We start from the raw sequence: 18,188 nt of genomic DNA on the forward strand, positions 1-18,188 counted from the left end.
TTGTTACCTCTCCCAGAGGTGAAGCTAATGCTTGACTGTGTTTTGAACTTGCTTTGGTTTTTCCTGCTCATGCCACCAGACCTGAAGTAATGCACTTGTGAAATATTGATGCAGTGTAAGTTGTCTGTTGCCTCGGTGAGAAGCTGCGATAGAATAATAGGTCTTCCACACTGTTATTATTGTGACAATCACAAAGCCAGTTTGACGCTTTATTGTAGATGAAGTGTTTTCTAGATCCAGCATAGTAATTGAGGAGCCAGACTTCTGATCGTCGCCAATTTGCCGCTCTGCAAAGTCTGTTATTTTCTAAGCAAGCAGCCTCAGCAGCTGCATCTACAGCATATTTGAAAATAGATCGCGGCGATAATTTGCTCAAATTATCAGCCCGTCCAAGGCTGCTTGGTGTGTCGGTGTGTAATCTTCACCTTAGCATGACCACGATGTTACACCACGTTGGCGCCGTTTTGCTTTTTACGCTCTGTTGATATTTCAGGCTCTCGACCATCAGATCCACTGAGATTCCCGTGACGTTTTGATCTGGTCGTGCTAATGTGTGATTGTGAAAGGATCTCACTGGTGATTTGCTGACAAGCGAGAAGCGAGCAAGACCTCAGATGACACTAGAGCTACTAGCGTCCCGTGTGTGTTTCATCTCGTTCGGCGATCTGCCTGGTTGCTCAGATTTCAACGACAACCTTGGCTCTGACACAAGCTATAAAAAAAAATGGGTTTGTGTCATTATCAATATCACGGTGAGCACAACGCTGTCACCTAGATGCGACACATAACAAGCGATCTCTCTGATGATCTCTGATGTAAAGAGGTGAACCGTCAGGTGACCTGAGGGAGGCGCGTGACAAGTGGCAACCTGTCACTCAAAGCGGCCATGCTCTTAATTATGCCTCGTTTTAAGCCCTATTATAATTTAAATGTGCGAGTTATAAAAAAATTAGAGGTGCACTCAAGAAATTAAAATTAAAAACATTTTTTGTACCAGGCTGTAGACATATTTATTTCTGATTAAAAGTTGAACATTTTAACTTAGAGGTCCATGAGGCGTGACCCACTTTTGAAACCAGCCTCATGTGTAGATTTGAGGAACCTGCAGGTTTTACTGCTTCCTGTTTGACTCAGGTTACAAAACCTTTGGTTGATTAGACATTTTTTATATATGTTTTTTAGTTTTCCCCCACAAATTTAAAGAGACTCTATCAAGTCCCCAGGAGAAATCCTGTGTATGTATGTTTATGTCAGGTATGTTTGTGTTTACACCTGTGTGTTATTTGAATGGCTGAGGCCGACTTTAACATAGAACACAAATAGTAGGTAGGGGTCCCTGCTCAATCTCTCCATCAGTTTGGGGTCCTGGGTGTGAGAAACATTGAACACCCCTGTTCTAGGTTTTTATGCCTTTAATTTGGTTGATGGTAGTGGCAGTGGTAGATAGATAGATATATAGATAGATAGATAGATAGATAGATAGATAGATAGATAGATAGATAGATAGATAGATAGATAGATAGATAGATAGATAGATAGATAGATAGATAGATAGATAGATAGATATAAAACAGTTCACATATAATTTTATTTATACTTCAGGTCTTGATTTGACTCACATGGTGTAAGTGGGAAACCTGTCCACTCTCTGACAGCATGTTATAGTTCAAACAGACCTGGGAACACTGACCCGATCCCGAATGCATTTGACCCGAGCGGAAAGATAATAAGTGTGGCAGCAGCCTGACAACGATATGTGTCATTTTTCCTGCACTTCACAGTTCACACTCTCCACCCATGGTCAGAAAAAAAAAAAAAAAAACAAAGCAGAGAGAGTCCTGTGAATCACAGACATGTGAACAGTCCTCATTGGATTTATTTATTTATTTATTTATTTTTCAGAATTCATATCCCATGTATTTGTGTTTCAAAACCGGATCATATAAAAATATGACTAAAAATACTGTTACAGAGGAGATACTTGAGTGACCCTTTAAGGATGCCACTCACATCTATAGTTGGTGAAACCAATCAAATATTACAAATTCCTACATAAGCAGCTGCATTTATGATTAACACTGACAGAAAAACCGCAACATGCGTGAGACTGGCAGCTTGTTACGAGGCTTAACAGCTCCTAAATCAACGCTTAGGAATGTTAAAGCAGCTTTTGAAAATAGGGCTAGGGCAAAATATCACCAATATCCCTCCTCTCGCCAGGAAACATCAGCCTGAATGAATACCCTGACAGTTTATCTTGATTATCAGGCTAGTTTTAGATAGTGTTGCGTTGACCTGTGGGTAACCGTGGCAACAGTACTGCTGTTTCAGTTTGAATACTTGCTGGACTGTACATGCCTGTGGCTAATGGTGGATGTCCTGCTATGGAAAATGATGGATTCAGCAGAGGACGGACCGATGCACCTCACATTTTCCACCTCGGCCTATGTTCTTATACGGCCGCTTACGCAAAACACACAGTCACGGTCATCGACTCTTTGGGCGCCGGGTTAAGAAATAAAGAGATGCTTATATAATGTGGCTAAAGTTGACGAAAACTGACAGCCCTGATTGCTGTCCAAATGAGTTAAGTCAGCTTTTCCTTCCGGCGCTTGTTCCCAAAACTCCCTTTAAGCACGTGTTTATGTGTGTGTGTGTGTGTTTGTGTGTGTGTGTGTCACACGCTCTCCATAACGAGTCCAGTGATCAGTGAGTCACACAGGAAGTCGCACACACACAAACAAACAAACATGCGCTAGATTTACTATCGTCTTGGATCCCGCACGGAGGATTACAGCTTCGTCTGAGCGCGAGTGCGCACATTCTGCCTGCACCACCTGCGACGGCTCAGTGTTGAAACACGCTCATTCTGGTAAACACACTCCTCAGAGAGTCACTTGCAGAGATCTCTTCACTCCCCTTTCGGGAAAAAAAAACGATAAGCAAAGTCCAGTATGTGTAATCGCTGGAAAAACCTGTTGGTGGTTTCTGACGAACTCGTGTTTTGACCTCTCCGCCTGTTTGGAGTTTGGAAGCATCGTTAAGTTTCTGTTCACAACCTCTTTCTTAAGAAAAAGCACGAGTTATACATATGTTGTGGGATGTATTTAATGCATGATCAGACTTTTTTTTTTTTTTTACTGATGTGCACCATGTTCCTCAATTTACCTTTAGGTGTACATTAATGTTACCAGAACATTTCAGAATAAATGTCAGCAAAAGGAAAGAAGGACTTAGTTTTAGGACCAAGAAGATTTAATTCTTTGGCTTTTGAGAGTCTGCATACAAATAAATGCGTCACATATGCCATGCTGTCGTTAAAGCCAGAGGAGGTCACTTTGAATAAATCTAAGCAAGAAAAATGATAGTAAAATGCCTTCTGATAAGTTACTCCTTCTATAATAATTGTGATTACTTTGATGCAAAGTAGACCAATGAAACTAAGATCTTTTATGTACAAATTTGATCTTTGGCCTGTAGTGTATATTCACATAAAATGATGAAACCAGCAAGCGGGGTAAAAGGCGTCTGGCACTCCTCAGTGCTCTGTTGACTTTCCTCATTGATTTTTCAGCAAGGTGCACAGAGTGTGTTTGTATGTTTGAGAGCTGTGAATTCACAGCGGCAACTTTAGGGAACAGCAGGTCGGCACCTGCGTGGGTCTCTTCTTAATTTAATATTCACAGAGGCGCCGATAAAGAGTTCAAATGCTATGTTTTCATTTGTGTTATTTGTGCCTACGTAGCCGCACCGATTTTATCGTAACGGCAGATTGAAGGACTACGCGGAAGGTGAAAGGTGTTGTTTGTCGGGGGCAGACCTTGACAAAAGTAGCTTTAGACTACAAAAAAAATGATGTTTTCCTAACATTTATGCCCCGTCCACGTACAAAGAGATTCACTCATCGCACATCACTTCGTAGCTGCAGGCTCTGCTTGCCACACATCAAATGAACCCAGTGGAAAATATTGCTAGCGTATGGAGCTAGCTTTTCTTCTATTTGAAAACAAAGCAAGCACCACTACTGCTCCATGTTGACTCCCCCGGTACTCTATCAGCACGCTGAATTTAGTGGTAGTGGAAGTCGTGGACTGTGTTTTCTTGAGGTAAATGTTTGGGGAACTCTGTGCATCAGTCTTGTAGTTATGTATCAGTCTCGGTTGCCTCAAAGTTGGTACTCGGTTCACCAAAAGACTTTTTCGTCTAACGGTGGATTTCTTTAACATTTGATAGTCTCTTGTCACCACATTCTCCATATGTACACCCATTTGTTTTTGAGCCTAAACCTTAACATTTGTAAAATTAAAATAATATTTCAGCTATGTAGAGCCATCTAATGCTATGTCACAGCATTTCCTGCACCGAGTACACGCTCTACAAGTGTGTTGCACTTTGTACTGTGTGTGCATTCGGTTTATTTTCAAATCGTCACATGCAGCCGACTTGGGTTTCAGAGCACATCTGTAATCGCGGAACATTGATTTTCGCTCCTGTGATTCGGACAAACCTGTAAATTAGTTTTCCCTTTCGTACGTCTCCGAGCGCCCTGTCAGTTGAGATCGAGAAGCAACACACGGCCGCGTCACATTAGATCTGAGACCAAGGTCGCTTGTGCCTCTGTGCTGCCTTGGAGCCACGGACAGTTTGTGTCACCGTAGTCGTGCTCGTCGGTGCCCGTGCTCGTTGAATCACGCAGCCACTATTTTTATAAGATACAAACCAAGGATTTTGCTCGCACTTGGATGACTCACGGGTTACGGCCACTCCACTTTGCCTTGGTTTGTCATCGTGTTTGCACAAGCTTTATATATGAGGCATATGCAGTGTTCTTGTGAAGAGGACATTGTTCATGTTTATGTATTCCTCGTGTGACTTTGCACTATTTTTTGCATTGACTTTCCCTGTCACGGTCACCACTCACGTATACTCCTACGTACAGGTCTGTGTTTTGTTGTGTGAATGCCTTTTAGGCAGGTCCACAGTATCCCTGTGTGTTTGAGTGTTAGGGACCTGGCCCGTTCTGACAGTGAAACCCTCCAGCAACCCTTCAGATGAATCCCCTCCTGACGTGTCCTGACCTTTGGCTGTGTTGGAGGAGCAGCTTGTTACTCACTCAAATCTGAGACTCGGGAATAATAAGCGACGGTCACATGTTCCTCGCTGTGGATTTCATGGAGAGTTACAGAATGAAACGTCGTCTTCAAACAGGAATATTGTAAGATATATTTAATGGTTTATTACATTTTATGACATGAAAACACTCACTTGCTACTTTATTAGGTACGCCTGTTCAATTGCTTGTTAACACAAATAGCTGTATTTGGGCATGTAGAGGTGATCAAGACAACTTGCTGAAGTTCAAACCGTATCGTAGCATCAGAACGGAGAAGAAAAGGGGATGTGAGTCACTTTGAACGTGTTGTGGTTGTTAGTGCCAGACGGGCTGGTCTGAATATTTCAACCATCTCCAGGGTTTACAGAGAATGGTCCGAAAAAGAGGAAACATCCAGCGAGCGTCAGTTGTGCGGATGAAAATGCCCTGTTGGCGTGAGAGGTCAGAGGAGAATGGGCAGACTGGTTGGAGATGATAGAGAGGCAACAGTAACTCAAATAACCACTGGTTACAACCAATGCAGAATACCATCTATGATGCTCAGTGTGGTGGTTCTGCTTATCACCATTTTGGCAGTGCGTGGTTCTTCTTATCACCGTTTTGGCAGTGCGTGGTTCTGCTTATCACCGTTTTGGCAGTGCCTGACACTGCCTAACTCTTAGCTGATTCAAAACATGAGCAGAGCATAAGTGGAGCTGAAGTAATAGGACCGGTTCAATTTTGAACTTCAGTTTTCCTGAGCAGTGCACTCACTTTGACCTCCAAATGAAGTACTTTACATACACTTGTGTCACCTCCCTTTGAGATTTACTCTAATTACACCAAATTAAATGCCACAGCTTTAAAAAAAAATTCAAAAATTTGATGTTAAAGAACTTTTGCTTCCTCTGCTGTGCTGCAGTGTCACATGTGTGACATGTAATCATGGCGAGCCTGAAAAAGTCAGCATGATGATCAGCTAATTACTGACCAGTGAGCGGGTCCCTGTGGCTGTCAGCAACAGAACCAGTATGAAAATCTAGTAGGTAGGAAGGAATGAAAAAAGGTGGGTGGCAGTCTGACTCAGTCTCTGGTTTTCTGGAGAGTGCTTACCAAGCTACTGTCATTGCCCGCTGTGTCCATGTGACAGTCAGACAATCATGCGGGAAACTGACATGTGATGATGGGGGAACTACTAACAGTTTTTCTTCGTGTTGTATTATGCAAGATCAGATACACAGGGAGATTCGCTGTCACCCTCATTATCGTCACGGTTATTGTGAATTAGAGCAGTAGAGGCATTGCTTCATACTCTGGTGACAGTCCCTGGAAGACGTGCATGTTTGTCTTCTTGTATTTTACATAAACATGGACTCCAGTTTCAGTTGGGATGATAATTTTTAACTGGTTTGTCAGGATTTCCCGGCTGATTTGAACCAGACGTACGTCTCTAACCTAACTGTCTTAACTGTCTTCATCTGTTGTTTTCAGTTCATGCTCCTAGGAATTAAATGCGTAGGGACGACCCCAACTATACACTACCAGTCACACTTGTTGAAGTGTATGCAGTTTAATGTCTCATTTTACTCTGAAATGAAAGCATAGACCAAATAAACAACTGAAATTATATATATTTTTAAAAATCATTTAGAATATATTCTAAACTTTTGACTTTTCTTTCATTCTAAAATGGGAATCAAATATTTCTCTTCACAGTTGTTGCAGAAGTTCCCAGACATGTGTGGCAGTTGTACGGTGCTTTGCTTTCCATTTTGTCTTTTTCATCTTGTTCTGGTAGAGCTTGGACTAAAGTTTTGGGTCATTATTTTGCTGTAGGATGAAGCCCGGTCCAAGTATACCAGAGGATACTAAGCGCTGTTCTAAAACTTGTGACCGGTTAGTGTATGTGAGTTTTTTTGGCTCATTATTACGGCGGATTTTCTGTGCATAAATACGACTCTATATTGCTCTTAAGTACCTTTTTGCTACCAAGCAAAATCTGTATTTTAGGCAAGACCGAAACTTTCCAGCGGTCAAAAGTTAGCAGTTGATGCATTATTTGACTGTTTGTCACAGAGGCAGTGCATGCCAGCAAAAGCTCCCAGTATATATGACATGAAAGTTTCATCTTCTGTATTGTATGATAGTTCCTGTTTTGAAGAGGAACTTGACTGATTTTGAATGTCGTCAGCTCTTTTATCTATAATGTTACTACCAAGCATTTAATGTTTAGAAAGACTCAGCGGTTTTCCATATAATATTGATGGCTCAATGTGGCTTTCCTGTCTTGTCTGACCTTTCCCCTTCTTTGCCTGCTCTGACAGCAGGTAGAGTTTTTAAGTTCTTGATCTTATTTCTGACACTGGTAATAGCAGAAGGGAAAACAGAAGCTTAAACTTTTTTCAGTTCATGCTCTCGGGAGATTTTGTTCCCAGTGGAAGACAGAGTAGGAATAGTACTAATTTAAATGCATATGACATTCCACAGCCATTGTGTTGTGCAGCAAACTGCAATTCCTTAAATGTCCATTTGAAGTTGGCTCAAAAAGGAAGTCAGTTCCTATAGACGTCCTGAGGGTCAAAATATTTCACAATAACCCAACGGCATTTCAGAAAACACAACATTACAGAAAACTCAACGATGTTTCAGAAAACACAATGACATTTCAAAAAACACAACAACATTACAGAGGGCACAACGATTTCAGATTAGGGAAAGGTTAGGGACAACACTTCTTGTTTCTGATGGGACAGAACCCGTGATAAAATCTAAGCTTTTATATGAATTTATATATTTATTAAATATAAGCTGTTTTCTGAAATGTCATTGTGTTTTCTGTAATGAAATGTCGTTGTGTTGTCTGAAATGTTCGGGGTCACTGTAAACTTGATTTGTGAACTAGATTTGAAATAGTAAACTTAATGTTTATAGCCTGGTACAAAAAACATTCTGGTCTCTTGAGCTAAACTTTGTATAACTCAGCCATTTAACCTATATTAAGACTTAAAGTTATATAAAATAAAGGGAGTGGCTGCTTATGCTTATAGTTCCCTCGCATATTTTGCGACTGTGAGGTAACTGAAGTTGGGCACTGCCAAGATGGAGACAACTGGAGACGCCACATTGAGCTTCAAAAGAAGGTTTTAGGAAACTTATGGGAGATGTGAGGGAGGGTTCATTCATCTTCATAAAGTCCATGGCTAAAAGATGTTGTTGTTTGAGACGTTCAAGTTTTCTGTTTTGTGTTTGCTATTTGTGAAACTGTTTAATGTCTGGTCTATTCCCACTGGCTTAAATCAAAGACAATGTAAAGATGAAGGGAGGAGCTACTCCTCTAAAGAGAAGCCAAAGCAAGTACAGCTCCCCCTGGTGACCGGCTGCAGTATAGGTCATAAGCTCCACCTCCTCCATGTTAGTGAATGGGACTTGAAATTCACGTCAGTTTATTTATTCATTTATTTTTTTCCCAAGGATGGTTTCAGTCATTTACGGTAGTTAATATAGTGTTGATGCAGGTTCAGTCAATTTTTCTAAGTACCTTTTGTTTTAGTCTTACTTTTACCAGTTGCCATGCCAACCGCTTCGTAAGAGGGACTGTGAGAGTTATAAAATAAGGAAATAAATAAAAATACAAATAAGTACAGTGTACAATCCAACATGTCCTTGTAGCTGATGGGGTTAGAGCAGGGGGCAGTATTAATTAAACGAAAGGCGAGTGAGTCTAGAGGAAGTGTGGTCGGGTCATCCATATCTTGGTAGTGAAGTAGCATCAGTTTGGCCAATGCAAGGAAGTGGGGATATGTTGTCCATACCACAGTCAATGGTTTAAATGGGATCCTTCAAATGGCTATCACTGGCATAAGCCACCCTTGCTAAGTTGCTACTGACCCTGATCTAATTCAAATGCTGAAATCTATGAGCCACGGCACATCATTGCTGGCTAATCATCTCATTACCTACACACTGATCCCCTGCCACTTCCAGCTGTTCTGGACTCTTCTCGCTCCACCAGATGTACAACAAACAGGAGAACAGATTAACTGCGACAAGCGCGAATGCCCCACGCCACAGTGAATCGATTGGTGGAGGCCCAATATAGGTTGTCTTAATAATGGGTGCTAGAGCGTGCTGCCATCAGTTTATAATGGAAAAAGACAGAGGGGAGAGTGGTAGAGAGGATGTGTGGAGATTAATAAGCCCATCTGCACTCTGCTGACTCATATTCCTCAGTGTAACACTGTGGATAAATTCACTTATTCTGTTATTCTAAGTTGACAGCTGCTCTTTCTGCATGAGGACTTTTCATTCTTCTGTACGTCAAATTCAGTTAATCGGATATTAATCACTCATTTTTTTTGTGCAAATGAAAGCTCTGTAAAGCTACTTTGTGCACTGGGGGAGATCTTCTGTACCTACAGGAAAAAAAAAAAAAAAAAAAACAACAATGCCCTCATTTTCTCCGTCTCATAGCAGCAGCTCAACCTGCCCCAATTTCTGAGGTGCTACATCGGGGTCTGTTCAACTATTTACTTTAGTGCACTGGGCCAATTATTTTACAATGAATAAATAATCAGTTTGTGTGCACCAATAACAGAATAACAAAAAAGAAAATGGCCACATATTTTATTTTATATGATTCAATAACCCTTCTTTGGCCCATTTAAACTCTTCTCTCCCCCACCTCATGTACACAGCAGTGATTCTGTTGATGCCGTGGCAGTGGCGATGATGTGATTTGGCATTACTGGGGCACGATTCCTGCTGAATGCCCTAAAATCTTGCCTCCCCCGTGTGCCCCATCGTCACATTCTGCCTGCGCAGTGCTCTCAACAGTCACTCCGGTGACTACCCCCCATCTCCCAGATCTGCTGTCGGGTCCCGGCCTCACACAGTCTCGCTGAGATTGTTCATTTGAGGGTGTGTGTGTGTGTAGACTCTGGGTATTCTGCAATGAGCGCAAAGCAAAGAATGAAGCTTTAGTCTAGTCTCGCAGTCTGCTGCAAGTTGGGAATTTTGAGCTGTGAATATATTATAAAATAAGGGGTTTGTTAGTGTTTGAGCAAAACAACACTGTTTTAGTTCCTTAATTTAGTTTTTTGTTGAGCTAAATAAGGCAGATTTGCTATACAGCTGTAAGTATGTAATAAGATGGAGGAAGGCATAACATTATGACCACTTTCCTAATATTGTGTAGGTCTCCCTTGTGCCTCCAAAGCAGTTCTGACTCATTTGAGAATAGACATGGGTCTTCTGAGGTTGTCCTGTGGTGTCTGGCTGTAGAATATTGTTAGTGGGGGACTTTGGGTCCTGTGGGTTGAGGGGAGGGGCCTCTGTGCATCCCACGGATACTTGATCAGTTTGGGATCTAGTGAATTTGGAGGCCAGGTCAACACCTTGTGTTGTTTTTCTTGTTTTTTTTGTGTCTGTGTCAGGCTGCATCCTGCTGGGGGTGGCTGCTGCCATCAAGGAACGTGTCATTGCTATGGGGGTGGTGGTGGGGCCTGGTCTGGTCTAGGTGGGTGGTACATGTCTAAGTAACATCCACACGAATGCCAGGTCCAAATGTTCCTAGCATAAGATTAGACTGTCACTTCTCCTGTCAGTGGTTTTATTGTTGCGGCTGATCTGTGTATAACGACATAGTAACTTTTCTGGAAATTCAGTGTAGAAACTGAACAATATGACATGTTTTGCTTGTCGTACTGAATGAATTTCAACTCAAAAAACCTGCGACGTTGACCGTACATCTTTGCAAATAACACCCTCTTCGCACTATTTCGTACATACTTGTGCGCTGTGTGATGACAGTAAATGGCATCCTGTTCTATTCTGTGTGACTGTGTACTTGCAGGTATGTTGGGCAGCGCTTGTTTCACCGGCTCCTCCAAGAACTACAGCACCCTGCTGCTGGAGGATGAGGCCAGGCTGCTGTACGTGGGAGGCAGAGGGGCTCTATACGCTCTCAACACGTCCAACATCTCCACACCTGCGAACCTCGCAGTGAGTGCCAAGAACCACACATTACCCCACAATTTCCACTGCTGAGAAACCTCTTCTACTGTACCAAGCTTTTCTCCTTCTTTTTTATTTATTTTTTTTAAGTGTTGAACGAGTAGAAACTAATTATAGCCTTAAGCAGATTGAGTACATTCCATTGTGTTCCTCCAAATTTATGGATGTTGGATTAAATACACCGGGCATTTTTTCAAGTATTAACTGAAGAGAGCCAGAACTACATGATGCACTTTGATAATTAAGCGTCCTTCTTTTCTCCCCCTTTATCACAAACACATGCGTTTACTTCTCTTTATCTCACCCCGTCTTGTCCACAGAGCTCTCTGTTTACCTATTTTTCTCTCTTTGTTTGTTGTGCTAACTGAGTCGTCGCTATTTCCCTCCTATTGTTTGCAGATTGACTGGGATGCTTCCCCTGAACAGAAGAAGCAGTGTCTGAACAAAGGCAGAGACAATCAGGTACAGGGCTGCAGCTTTACTCCCTATATGCTTTTTCATTTTCAGAAAACACCATTTTGATCGAGTTATTATGAGAGAACATAAATTAAACTTTGTTCCCTCTGGACAGCAACAAAGTCAATAATCCTTTCTCACCTCTTGAAACGAAGAGAAACGACAAAAGTTTAATAGAAATCATGCTCACTCTTCAATTTTTGGCATTAAAACACCTTCTCTGCATGCGGTGCATTGACACACATTGGCACTTGTTCTCTGCAGCTCTCGCTTGACGTGGAGCTGGAAATAACCCGTTTTTCTCTGCTCTCCACAGACAGAGTGTTACAACCACATCCGCTTTCTGCAGCGTTACAATGAGACTCACCTGTACGTCTGCGGAACGAACGCCTTCAAACCACTCTGCGCTTATATAGTAAGAGCCCGTGTGATTCAAGTTCAGCAGAGCTGTGACTAGAATTCAAATGAAATGATTCATCGTACGTTTTCCATCTTTTCTCTCTGTAAGGACGCAGAGCGGTTCAGCTTCTCCTCCGGCTTTGAGGAGGGCAGAGACAGGTGTCCATATGACCCAGCGAAGGGGTTCACTGGCCTCCTCGTAGGTATGTGCGATGAATTTGCATTTTTGCATCAGTAGGATCAACAAATTGATCCAAAAGACATGGACATGCGATTGGTACAGGGTTGGAGACGTTGTTTAACGGATTGCTGGCGATCCGTTAAAGCAGGCTGTATTTGAATTACCGTAATGCACATTGGTTTGGGCTAGTGACAGTATTCAAAGTGTGCCTGAACACTGGGAAGTTTTGCTTTTGTCTAGAAGACCTTATTGACATCTCAAGGGTATAAAAAACTTTGTTTTTACCTCCCCTGTCTGGCGTATCATCATTACCATAGCCTAATGGCAGCTTTTTTTCCAGAAAGCGCAAATTCCCACTGTTCAGCCACATTTTTATTGTTGTCCATCGGTGAGTTACGGTAATTCAAGTACCACTTTTTTAGAATAGAATAGAATAGAATAGAATAGAATAGAATAGAATAGAATAGAATAGATATTGCAGTATGTTGGACACACGCACAGGTGGATGTTGTTGTTTTTTATTATAAGCCTTTAAGAAAATTGGTGTATATTGATTATATCCTAGACAATGCTGTGGTCAACGAACCGAGCAGAAAAAAGTCGTCATGGCATCGTCAAACGAGATGATGACGAGGTTTACAGTTGTGCTGTATTGGCTGTGAGGCTGTAATCAGACACAGCAGTGTTTTAAATAAATGCTAGCATCATCAAGCCTCTAAAGATCCATCATTCAGATCACGTCACATATCGAGCGGCGCGAGGCAAATAAATCTTTTCATGTCTTAAATCAACGCCCAAGATGCCCCTAAATTTTTGTCTGTAGTCACTTGACAATCAGGTCATGGGCAACCGATAATTTTACAAATGTTTCCCATCAGTTCTCTCCAAACCAGGGCAGATCTGTGGCCGACCTCCCCCACCCACCATAGTCTCATAAAAACCTTACATACAGGTCGCTGCTGTATTAAGATACAGATTATTCGAGTACGCACTAGAATAAGAACTATGCGTACATCTAATTACCGCTACAAGTATGACAACCACGCTGAGCAATAGGTCACAGTTTGCCTACTCATGCTGCAGTGTGCCAACCGCTTTCATTTACATCTGATTAAACTTTTGTGTCTTAATGTCTTTTTTTGTGCCGTTCAGGCCTGATATTAACATGCATTAACTAACTACAGACCTCAACGAAAGTAAACTAATAAAAAAACTGAATGGAAGTCATTTAATAGTATTATCATTTAAGTGTAATTCCCTCATTAAAAAAAAACAGGATATATAGATGTTAATGCATGCAAAGTAGCCATGTAGAATTAAGTTATTGTATTTCTTCACCTTTATTACCGGAGATTGAAATTACTGTGCACATGGATGCTTCCAGGGTGGGAGACTATAATCTGAGCCCTCAACCAGTCTCAAAAATATGAATAAATAAACTAAATAACAACAGTTCTCATGATTCATTGTGATTCATTGATTTGGAGGTGTTGCATTATAAAGCAAAGATCTGTGATCTAATCGTAAATGGTCACTGGGATACTGAGTGTGATCCTCTGAGCTGCCCACTTGAGATCAGTTCTCCCCCGACTCATCTTCGTAATGGGTCAGATCAGGGCCTTTCTTCATTTATCCTTCACCGACACTTTTGCGTGACCTGTCAATCAGACGGTGAGATGTTCACGGCCTCTCAGTACGAGTTCCGCAGCTCTCCAGACGTCCGCAGGAACTTCCCCTTCCCCACCCTCAGGACAGAGGAGGCGCCGACCCGATGGCTTCTGGGTAAGTAAATATGCAACAATCAGCAAATACCTTGCTTTAGTCAAACACGGTACATTTTCACTTATAGTAGGCAAACATCATTTCCATTTTGTACATGTCTGGCATACATTACTGTTACAACAACGGCATAAAAAAAAAAAAATCCTATAGGAGAATAAATATCTGCACTGCAGCTCTAACTGACTCCGCTGTGGTAACTCAATCATATTTTAAATCTCCAACTTTCGTTTCCAAGGAGACACTTTGGACATCTGTGCATTTGTGTGTATGTGTTTGTGCATGTACAGAGGCAGATTTCGTCGGCTCGGTGCTGCTGAAGGAGAGCATCAACAGCTCCATCGGCGACGACGACAAGATTTACTTCTTCTTCACTGAGAGAAGCCAGGAGCTGGCCGCCTACCCGAGCCAGACCAAGGTGTCCAGGGTGGCCCGAGTCTGCAAGGTCAGAGGGAGCAAGGGAACGAAAACGCTAGCGACCGTAACCGCGTTCTCGGTTTGAAAAGTCAATTCTACGACAAAAAAAAAAAAGCTTTACGGCGCCTGCAAGGTCGTGGAGAGAAAGCTTGGGAAACGGAGGGCGTTGCCAGTGACTCAGAAACTGTGGGATTTCTTGCTTTATGTCAGTGATAAAGAGAGAAATGCGAATGAATTATTTTGCCACTCTCGACTTAATTTCAGTGACGAATGAACCAGCAGTTGGGTGTCTCTAATCGCGCTTTTGTCTCTGATGGCGGCTCTTCCTGTGCCACTGTTGCCAGGCAAAAACTACACGTCCACAAGCCTCCACCTCCAATGGCAAACCCTCTCTCTCTCGCTTTATTGCCTTATCACCTTCCACTCCTCCTCCTCCTCTTTTTCTTTCCTCCCATTTCACCTCGTTTCACTTGCGACCGCCCGCCCCCTTCTCTTTCTTCCTCCCCGTTGTTTCTTCCAGCCATGCCGCGGCGCTGTAATTGCCGTCACAGTGCGCTTGTTGTATTGAAATCAGGGATCAGAAGTGTCTGAAAGACACAGCTGGCGACGTGGTGCAGTTGTGTCTCACCTTGCGAAGGGGATTTGAATGAATGTATGAGAGAAAATGGAGCAGGAAACCCATTGAGCAACACTCATGAATCGAGGGAAATGTTCTGAGGCCGGTCATGTTCAAAGAATAGTAGCTTAGCCCTAGCTTACGACCTCTTCGGGGTATTTTTGGCTTCATCCATCCGTTACGTCGATGTCTTTTTTGTCATTCAAGCATGGGTGTAGATTTCCATCAATCTTCATTAAGCTTTTATTTAAACATGACAAGACATTTCAGGGGAAGTCTTTATTCTCGGCACCTGGGGCATGAGAGAGAGAGAAAGAGAAGCGGATCAAGAGTTATGTCAAGAGTGTTCATATTGTGGGAGTTTTAAAACTTACTTATGCATCTCACGGCAAATCTGCTTCAGCTTCATTAGGTGGAACATTGTGCCGGCTGTGCCCAAGCTTTGAATGACAGCGCGTCAAGTTGAATCTGTCATTCAATCCCTTTTTTGCTCAGCAGCGTTGTGTTCTTCTGGATATTCATTTACTCCGTTCCATTCAATTCAATACAACGTTATTTGTCCCCAAGGCAATTCAGTTTGACAGCAATAAGCGGTGCCCGTGCGTACGTAGACGACAACCAGCGCTCAACATTCAACAATAATCAACACTAACACTGTCAGAGATAACCCGCAGGTGTCCTCCTGTGTCTCCCAAGGATGCAAAACGGCTAGGTGTGTTAACAGGAAACAAACAATAATGTTAAAAAAGTAAGTGTTAAAGTAAGAGTTCATTCCCACATGGACTGATTTAGATTTAAAGGTCTAATAGTTGAGGGGATAAAAGATCTGGAATAACTATTTGTTTTCCTAGATGGAGCTTTAAAATACCCTCTTGAGGACGTACGCTGAGAATTTGCAGCTAGCATGTGGTCGTGTTGCGCAATAATAGCCCTAGCTTTCTTGACCACCCTTTCGTCCCAGAGCGAGGACAAGTCTTCTTGCATTCCTTTAAGTTGAAAGACTTTCGGTTAAAGACAAGTACTGTATCCTCCTACTTACATTAAAAGAGTTCAGTCTTCTGAGAAGGTGGATTCTTTGTTGTCCTTTTTTGGCAACCACCTCTGTATTAACATTAATTTTAAGTCAAAGACATCCCCCAAGTTTTTGTAGGATTCTACTATATCCACCTCCATGCCATGGACGAAGTTAGCAGCAGGTTTGTAACTGAACTGTAGTTAATAATAATTAATAAATTAAAGTCTGCTCCACAGTAATTTGTCAAAATTTGCCTTTTCCGCAAGGGGCGATTTTGTTCATTCCTAAAGAAAATCTTCAGGATCCTTTTTTAAACCCTCGTATGAACAAACATTTTGTCTTCTCTCGATTGCCCCTTCAGTAATTTCTGGAAATAAGGTCTGGACTTCCTCTCTCTTCCTCACCAGCGCTGTGGAGTTGTCGGAGCAGTGTAGAGTGTAATAACTCAGTCTGAACTAGGCCACGGCAGCGCATGCAGATGTCGAGCTGGTCCCCAGCTCAGCCCTGCGGCAGCCAGACGCCACGCTGGCTGGAGGCAGATCCGCAGATACTGGAGGCCCTGGCAGTAACCCCCCTGACTTGAAACCTCTGAGGACTTGCCATTTTTGAGCTGCATTACCAGTTGCCCTCTTCTCTGATTCTCACCTCGCAGCCACACAGCATCCACTTCCTCGCCAATCGTTGACCTATTTTACCCAGAGAACGCACGTGACGACATGAAAAGGAGACGAGATCAGTGATGTTCTGACATTTAGCGCTGGCCATTTTGTTCCATGTATCTCCAGCTAGGAGAGAAATGTCTCTTGTCGCATCGTTGCATCAGGGGTTAATTTGCCCACGGGCATATCTGCTTGCATACGCGACTTCATTTGAATTTACCTCGTGACAGCGCAGTGACCCCGACTGTACTTTGATTGATGTAGAATGTAATTTAACAGTGCATCCCTTTAGCTCGTTCCACAATAAGCATGTCATTTTCTCGGTGGCGTCCATCTTGGATCTCTCTCTGCCAACTCACCCTCAAATGTCCAGAGATTTTTTTCTGTAGAACAAATAAACTAAGCGGATAAAGAAGGTGCACTTTTTCGTCTTCACCTTTCGTCTTACACCGTCATCTGATCGTTATTGGAAGAAGTGCTCCTAATGTTTTAGAAGAGGTGCGTCTTTAAGCTCTTTGGCGCTTTAATGAGCAACAGAAGTCACATCAAAAGCATAAATGAAGAAAGATGAGGCCCCTTTAATTCAGACAAAGAGAAAAGTAAAGTGCATGGCCTTTATCTTTTTTGTTCCCTCATATCTAAATGAGCTGTGCTAAATTACTCTTTTAGGGAGAAATTTCTTGCTGCCTCGCCTCCCACTGCTACTGAAATTCAATTAGCGCAAATGTGCTAGAGTAGACACAGTCTGGGCACGAACACGGACGCCCTCACCACCCCCTCCTCTATTTATATGTGCATAATCACTTGTACATTATGATTTGAGTTTTAGTAAATACATGCATGTGCATCGGCCGTCTAATCATCCACCCACGGCGCGCTCATCCGCTCGTCGTCTCCTCTTCTGTCTGCAGACGGACTGGGGTGGCCAGAGGACCTTGCAGAGGAAGTGGACCTCCTTCCTCAAGGCCAGGATGGTGTGTTCAGTCCCAGAATACGAGCTGCACCTGAACATCCTTCGCGACGTGTTTGTCCTGCAGGGAAGAGACGCTCAGAGTAGCGTCTTTTATGGCATCTTTGGCCTGGAATGGTAAGAAAAGGCAGTTCCTCCTTTTCCCCTGTAAAATGATACCCTGACGGCATTAGCTTAGCTTAGCATTAGCTAAAAGGTAGTCCGTAACTCCAAAATACACTTACCACAAATTATCTATTTTATTTTATTTATATATTTTATCTATTTTTTTTTTTTTTATCAGAGGGTTTAAGTTGGAATATTTGTTGGTATGGATCAGTAATGTCCTCTGATCTCCAGCCAGACCGACTCTGTAATGTGGGTCCGTGATATAAATGGGTGTGACCCAGTTATTAGGACTGATGCAAATTAGAATAAATGACAGATCAATTATGTGACCGCTGATAGGATTAGATGTTCAGATTTAAAAACCTTTTATCGGTCCATGTGTGCGGCTGGAATCTAATGAACAATACCACTGAAATTAAAGGTAAATGCAATATATTAAATACCTTGATAAACATAAAGAGTTGGACATAATTTGTTTTATCTT

At 42.4% G+C, this 18,188-nt stretch overlaps 1 protein-coding gene across 1 annotated transcript in view; it reads left to right on the forward strand.

The window, feature by feature from the left end:
• sema4gb (sema domain, immunoglobulin domain (Ig), transmembrane domain (TM) and short cytoplasmic domain, (semaphorin) 4Gb) overlaps positions 1-18,188 on the forward strand; it is a 37,607-nt gene that overhangs the window by 9,100 nt on the left and 10,319 nt on the right. The window contains exons 3-9 of the mRNA XM_047609315.1: positions 10,944-11,092; positions 11,504-11,566; positions 11,877-11,975; positions 12,069-12,162; positions 13,809-13,922; positions 14,210-14,364; positions 17,538-17,713. Of these exons, the coding sequence (XP_047465271.1) occupies positions 10,944-11,092; positions 11,504-11,566; positions 11,877-11,975; positions 12,069-12,162; positions 13,809-13,922; positions 14,210-14,364; positions 17,538-17,713 (850 nt within the window). The remainder of the gene's footprint in view (positions 1-10,943; positions 11,093-11,503; positions 11,567-11,876; positions 11,976-12,068; positions 12,163-13,808; positions 13,923-14,209; positions 14,365-17,537; positions 17,714-18,188) is intronic.

This window comes from Mugil cephalus, chromosome 16 (genome assembly GCF_022458985.1).
Source record: "Mugil cephalus isolate CIBA_MC_2020 chromosome 16, CIBA_Mcephalus_1.1, whole genome shotgun sequence".
Taxonomy (NCBI): Eukaryota; Metazoa; Chordata; class Actinopteri; order Mugiliformes; family Mugilidae; genus Mugil; species Mugil cephalus.